General features: G+C 43.2%; 1 protein-coding gene across 1 annotated transcript; it reads left to right on the top strand.

Annotated features, from left to right (window-relative positions):
- Positions 1-1,136: 1,136 nt before the first annotated feature.
- LOC141995562 (transcription factor 15-like) lies at positions 1,137-2,574 on the top strand. Its single transcript, XM_074966805.1, has 2 exons — positions 1,137-1,574; positions 2,521-2,574. The coding sequence occupies exons 1-2, from the start codon at positions 1,137-1,139 to the stop codon at positions 2,551-2,553; spliced, it is 471 nt and encodes a 156-aa protein (XP_074822906.1). The 3' UTR covers positions 2,554-2,574.
- Positions 2,575-6,632: the final 4,058 nt, after the last annotated feature.

The following is a 6,632-nucleotide window of genomic DNA, read 5'->3' as shown; positions in this document are numbered from 1 at the left end:
CAACCTGCGGTCCACAGAACCCTCATGGGTCCGCAAACTATGTCTAAGATTTCCAAAGGGGTCTGCACCTCCATTGAAAAAAATTTTAGGGGGTCCGCAAATGAAAAAAAGGTTGAAAAACACTGGTCTAATACTTGGTGGGAAAACTGATGAAAGAAATAGCACTGGAGTGCCTGTTAGTCCATTCCAAACCAACAGTAATTTGGAAAATGTACTCGAGCAAAGCATGTCCTTTATTCTTCAGAGCGATTACTCCATATTAATATCCCATAATAAAATTAAATAACATATTTGCATAGTGGGTTGATCCTTCAATTGGAGCCATGTGGATAGATACTACCTACTCTTATTATTGGCATCAGGCCTTGGAGAGGGTTATAGTTTGCAACTGCCTTGGAGCCTAACGTTCCTGTTTCACAAAAAGAAAAGGAGTACTTGTGGCACCTTAGAGACTAACAAATTTATTTGAGCATAAGCTTTGGTGAGCTACAGCTCACTTCATCGGATGCACTCATTGGCTGTAGGGGAAGCAGCACCTGAAGAGGGAGACAGGCGCTCATCCACCCAGCCGGGAAGGGGTCTGTAGGAGCAGTGTCAGGTGCCAAGGCGATGCCTGGTTGCAGATTTGGCCGGGCGAGTGAATCCCCCTCCCCCAGATGTGTCCAGGCCCCGCTGTTCACCCCCAAGAGCAGAGCACACGTTAGGGCCCAGGAAGCCCCTCGCTCGCTGCCCCCGCTCCTCTGAGCCGCTCTGGGCTCCGGACGAGGCCGTCCCGGGGGCGCTCCACTCCTCGCAGCCCCGAGCCAGCCTGCTGAAGCGCTCCCGGGAGAGCGCCCCGCGGACCGAGGCGGGGGGCCGGCCCGCCCCGGTGGCCGCGCTCCCCCCGAGGAATGCCCCCGGGGCGCCTTGCCCGAGCCGCGCGGAGCCGGGGGAACAGGTGCAAGGCTGCCGGGCCGGAGCACTGAGGCCGCAGCTCCACCTTCCTCGCCTTATTTACGGCGCGGCCACATGCCCGAGCTAAAAGCAGCAGCCATTCAAAGCACGGCCCCGCCGCTGGAGGGGACCCGGGGCCGCGGCGGCCAGCCGGCAGCTGCCGTGCATAAAAGTCATGGGGCTGGGGGGCCGGCGGGAGCGCCATGAAGGCCGGCGGGGGTGCCGCATCCGACCCGGAGAGCGGCGGCGGCAGCAGCAGCGAGAGCAGCTCGGACAAGTCCCTGCCCCCCGCCGGGGGCCCGGGCAAGCGCAAGCGGAAGAGCCCCCGGCTGAGCGGGCTGAGCAAGCAGCGGCAGGCGGCCAACGCCCGGGAGAGGGACCGGACCCACAGCGTCAACTCCGCCTTCAGCGCGCTCCGCACGCTCATCCCCACCGAGCCCGCCGACCGCAAACTCTCCAAGATCGAGACGCTGCGCCTGGCCGCCAGCTACATCGCGCACCTGGCCAACGTGCTGCTCCTGCAGCAGGGCGAGGGGGCGGAGCAGCCTTGCGTGCAGTACCAGCCCCGCCTGCAGGGCGGCAGCATGGCCGCGGCTCCCCGGCCCATCTGCACCTTCTGCCTCAGTAACCAGAGGAAGCTGGTAAGGCTGGCACGCAGCAGGGGCTGAGTGCTGCCCCGGCCCTCCCAGGGGCGGCTGGTAGAGTGGAGGTTCCCCCCTGCCGCCAAGGGGCTGGCGTTGGTTTGCATCCTGGCACTGCCCCAGTGAGGCCTGTGTGTGTGGCAAGGAGAGTCCCCTTCTCACCCACCCCATACACCTTTAAAACTAATCTCCCAGCCACAGCAACCACCTAGACTCCACCGTTCTGCTGCCCATATGTGCCCAGAGCCCATCCTCCTGTTGGCTTCCCTGGGATAGCGGGGTAGACAGGGAGACCTGATATTATATGCTTAGCATCTACAGCGTGTTCAGTACTGTAAACATACCCGCTGCAAAGACTGTCCCTTCAGTGAAAAGCTGACAGCCTCACACATATTCACAGGCAGAACATTCTAAATCCCTCTGGGTACAACTTTGATGCTTGTGTTAATTTATGATGAACTCACTTCTTGTAAGCATTGCTTATATGAGTAGAAATCTACTGTAAGCAAAAATTGTGCTCTATGACCTGTACATTCCAAGCTCCACAAAGTATATAAATCGGGGGGGGGGGAGGCAAGAAAATCAGTTAACTATGACAAACTATTTACCTTGGTCTACCGTTTAGAGACTTGTGTGTCTTCACTTCACTCCCTAAGTACAGTAGCAATTTCAGAAATCTGTTCTGCCCTGGCTATTTTCATTTAACTCCACTGTTGTATTTCCTGGTATATTTCATAGTTTGTAACAATTTAAATAGTTAAAATGTGATGTTCACTGTTTAATGACATAATTGCTAGGAAGGTAAAGGGTTAAATGTTTATGTTTAGTGTGACTGTGTGTGTGTTAAATTGGGTATAATATTAATAGATGCCAAGTTAAGGGAGAAAGTGATTTTCCTTCTTCTGTGTTCATGTTTCTAATATATATTTTCTGTCCCCTCTTACAGAACAGAGAAGGGGAGAAAAACTTGTCTATTTAAAGTTTAAGTGGACATTGAATCAGATGAGAAGCTTGCACAAATCTTGCACTGACTGTAGAACTGTTTTAGATAACGTCTCTATTCACAATGTTTACACTGAAATTATGCAACAGTAAAAACTACTTTTTAAACTATAAAAAACCCACTGCTGTGCACTTTGTTTTACATTGTGACAGGTTGGTTCATGGTGTTTTGCCAATGAAACTGAACACTGTGGGGACAGTTGCACCTGGTGTGGCTGCTATTTTAATGCAAGAAATGTTAACCTAAGCAGCCAAGCCCTGATCTTGATGGCTCCTCAACTTATGTCACATGATGAAACTTGAGCTTTGAAACCACACAGCGTCTCCTGTCAATGGAAGCTGTCATAACATGCCATCCTCTATGCCTTGAACCAGTATTGGGCTGTACAGTTGTACACTCATCTGTGTGAGAGAAAGTGGCAGCTGACATGTTGAGGGTCTTTGAAATTACACTGAGATTATTTTAAGGTGCTCACCCAAAAGCCAGGATAATCACAATTAAAAGGGACATGTGCCTAGGTGTAGGGTGAGCTGCAGTACAACAGAATGCCTCTTAAAGAGACAGCCACGATGGGAGGAAGTCACTATCTCAGTCAGTACCCAGGAAAGCTGAGAAGTGCTGTGCCAGGGATGTTTTTTTCATAATACACAGTGTGTGCTGTGCCAGTCCTCTAAATAGTGTGGGATCTTTCTAAATTTGTTCTTGTTAAGCCCACAGAATAGGGAGGGTTTCCCCCAGACTCTCTAAATTTGTCAGCTAGGTTATTCCCAAGTTGTGCCTTTACATCACTGATGTCATTTATCACTGTTAGTTTATGAACTTGAAAACTTTATTTGAAATGGAGTCTAAAAAGCACAGGTCTGTCATGGTTCCCAATTTGGGCACAATGAGAACTGAAAAAGCAGCTAAAATATTAAATCTCCATATCCAGGTCAATTTACAATGGATGGTTTAGAAAACGGTAAGATTTACCCACTTTTTGAATTTGGATACAAGTTTTAGCACCCAGTCTCTGTGGGACTTATTAAGCTTTTTTTTAAAAAAAAAAATCAGACATAGCTAGTGACGCACAGAATGACTCCAAGGAGTCGGGGTTAACAGTCCCTAAATAAGCGTCTTCTGCCCTCCTAAACATTGTATGTACCTTTAAAAATATCAACTGTGTGTGTTATATACCTCCCCTATGGAATTTTAAAGCAATAGAGTAATTTATGCCATCCTGAGAAAGGCTTATGTTTGTTGCACAGAATAATTGTCTTCCCACCACTACCAGGTCACCAATTCTCCTGGTTGGTTACACCCTCTTGTAGCACTCTGCTGTTATGTCAAAGCCAATATGGTGGGATAAGGAAAGGTAGGCTGTAGCTGTTGAGATGTTTATCGTGTAGTTGACTTTCCTTCACCTCACTCCCCACCCAACACATACAGAGCAAATTCTGCAGATTTTTCCAATAGACACACCAAAAAACATATAGGCGACCTCATTACTTTGGTCTTGGAACTTTGAATTCCTGCTGTTCCCCCCACCGGACATTTTTCAGTGCCACTTTAAGACACGTTCTGTTGTACCTACAGGAGCTGTAGGAAATTTCTCCTCAAAGAGGCTGATCCACAAAATACTGATTCCAATGGGACTATTCATGTTCTTCAAGTTGCACACGTGCTTCAGTGCTTTCCGGAGTGAGGTCTGAATTTCCTGCTTTTAGTACGCTGTTATCTTTACTGCATCCTTCGCACTCTTTCAGTGTAGTAATTCAAACCGCTGCCAGATTAACTTTTTTGCTTTGGTGTTGATCAATGTTTTCTGTAAAATGGGACTTATTCACATTTTTAGACTGTACATTTATTTTTGAGTGCAGATTTCTACAAATATGCCCTCCAAAGTTTTGCTTTGTTTTTCAAATGGTTTTGTAATCGCTTAAACTGAATGTGTAAATTTTTTTAAATTTACATTTTTATAGTTTTGAAAGCAGATCTTTATTTTAGATTGTACTGTAGATTATCTTGAAACATGATAAAACTATATCAAATGTTAGCTCCTTTAACAGAAATAAACAGATTCACTTATATAACAGTTGTATCTTCCATTAGGATACTGTAAGTGATAAAATGTTTAAAAAACTGCAATTTCAAACACTTTAAGGTTTGTTTTATATTACAAATGTTCTCTAATTGCAGAAATTCATAAAGAAGTTGAACAAAATAGTAATTTTGGACTTTCATAAACATCTTAACTAATGTTCATTTAATTTTTAATAGAATCTCCTGGCAAATGTAGCATATTTACATTTAGTATGATTGCATTTCTAAGTTTTTAAAGGCAATCAACATTGAAAGGTGTGGTCCACTATTTTTAATGTAGTGTTAACTTAAAGCTTATTACTTGAAGAAACTCATGAACAAGTGATTTGCACAGTGCTACAGTATTTTTTAAAATGGGATCCCACATCCATGGTATTTATGTGCTATGTGTCAAACTTATACAGGATGGTTTTGCTCCTGCTTCCATTTAAGTCAATGACAAAATGGGAGCCCTATAGGTTCCAATCTGAACCGCAGTGCATTAGGCTCTGTGTTACATAAACAGTACCTGCCCTCTAAAGCCTATGCTGGTAAGATTTTATAGACACAGGCCCCAATTCTGCAGACAGGTGTGAATAACTTTATGCATGTGAGTACCATTGAACTCAGTGGGGCAGATGCTCAGCTGGTATAAACTGTCATAGCTCCATTAAAGTTCTTTGACAATTTGTTAACTGAGGATCTTCCCCAGTGTCTCTACTCACGTGCATACATGCATGCAGAACTGAGTTGTTATTGATAAACGGGTTCTCCAATCAGCATGAAAGATCTGGATGGTGGACAACGTAATGACACTTAGTTTTCAAGAGACATGTATGAATTTAACAATTAGGAGTCACAACCGAGGAGTGAAAACTAAATTTATTAGGATGCTTACTGTATTTACTCCATATGAACTTGTCTGTGTGCCTTATCAATTCTGTTTAAGTCACTCTCGCATTGTTTTTAGCATGCACAGACTTGGATGTCTAAAACTGAATACTTTAAACTCACATTTAGGCACCTACATAAAATAACTTTTTTCAAGAGGTGCTCAACACCCTCCACTCCCACTGAAAATATTGATTTTCTATATATATATATGAGTATATTATTCATAATTTATTAATTTAAGTGTACCTAATTTAAACCCCTATAATTATTTTCCCTGTGTCGACTTGGCTATTCAAGTTTAGATACATCTGTTTTATCCAGAGGCTCATTGGTAAGACACAGAAGCCGATCTCAATCAGATTTTATTAAATGATTATTTTAAAAATTAAACCCCCATACTCCACATTATCATAGCCACTGAATCTGTTGCAAACATACAAAAAGTGCCCGCAAAAAGGACAAATCAAAATATGATTTGACTAGGTTTATTAAACAAGTATTTGACCATACTATTTGATTACTTATAAACTAATCGGAATGTATGTCTGAATGTTCTTTAAGGCGTTTGTTACTATATTTTAAAGTAATTGTTCTTCAAGCAGAAGTGTTTCCTTTCTAATTTGTACTTGAAAAAAATCTAGCTTCTGTATAAAATCCACATTTGTTTGCAAAATGTGCTATTTTGCTAAAATAAACTATTTTTATAACTTGTATAAACAATAAAATGTTAAAGTTCTGGAGGTATGCATCTTTTCTTTCTCTCTAGCAATCTCATTGTTGAAAATATGCACTGTTGAATACTGTATGTTAAAAGCAGATATTTCTTTGTACCTTTTAAAAGACTCTGTATGATAATCCTTGTATACTTATTGCAAATAGGATTTAAAAAAAAAAATAATAAAATTCTACATTAGGGCCGGTAGAGGATTTTCATTAATCAGTGTTTCTCAGACTTGCCATGAGTCAATAGTGGTATGGTGCAGTCTCCCTTTACTTCCAACTGCTTAAAGTCATATTAAAAGATTTTTTTTTTAAATATTTTGCTAATATTTTTTTCACATAAGCAATTGCATTTGTTGCCACAGGGATGTTATGCAATC

This window comes from Natator depressus, chromosome 11 (assembly GCF_965152275.1).
Source record: "Natator depressus isolate rNatDep1 chromosome 11, rNatDep2.hap1, whole genome shotgun sequence".
In the NCBI taxonomy this organism is placed as follows: Eukaryota; Metazoa; Chordata; order Testudines; family Cheloniidae; genus Natator; species Natator depressus.
The sequence above is the reverse complement of the archived record's forward strand: the minus strand, read 5'-3'. Positions and strand labels throughout refer to the sequence as shown.

Excerpts from the sequence above, each read along its gene's own strand:
- LOC141995562 (XM_074966805.1), top strand. The coding sequence starts at position 1,137 with ATGAAGGCCGGCGGGGGTGCCGCATCCGACCCGGAGAGCGGCGGCGGC. Across the intron at positions 1,575-2,520 it reads TCAGTAACCAGAGGAAGCTG|AACAGAGAAGGGGAGAAAAA; the intron begins GTAAGGCTGGCA and ends CCCCTCTTACAG.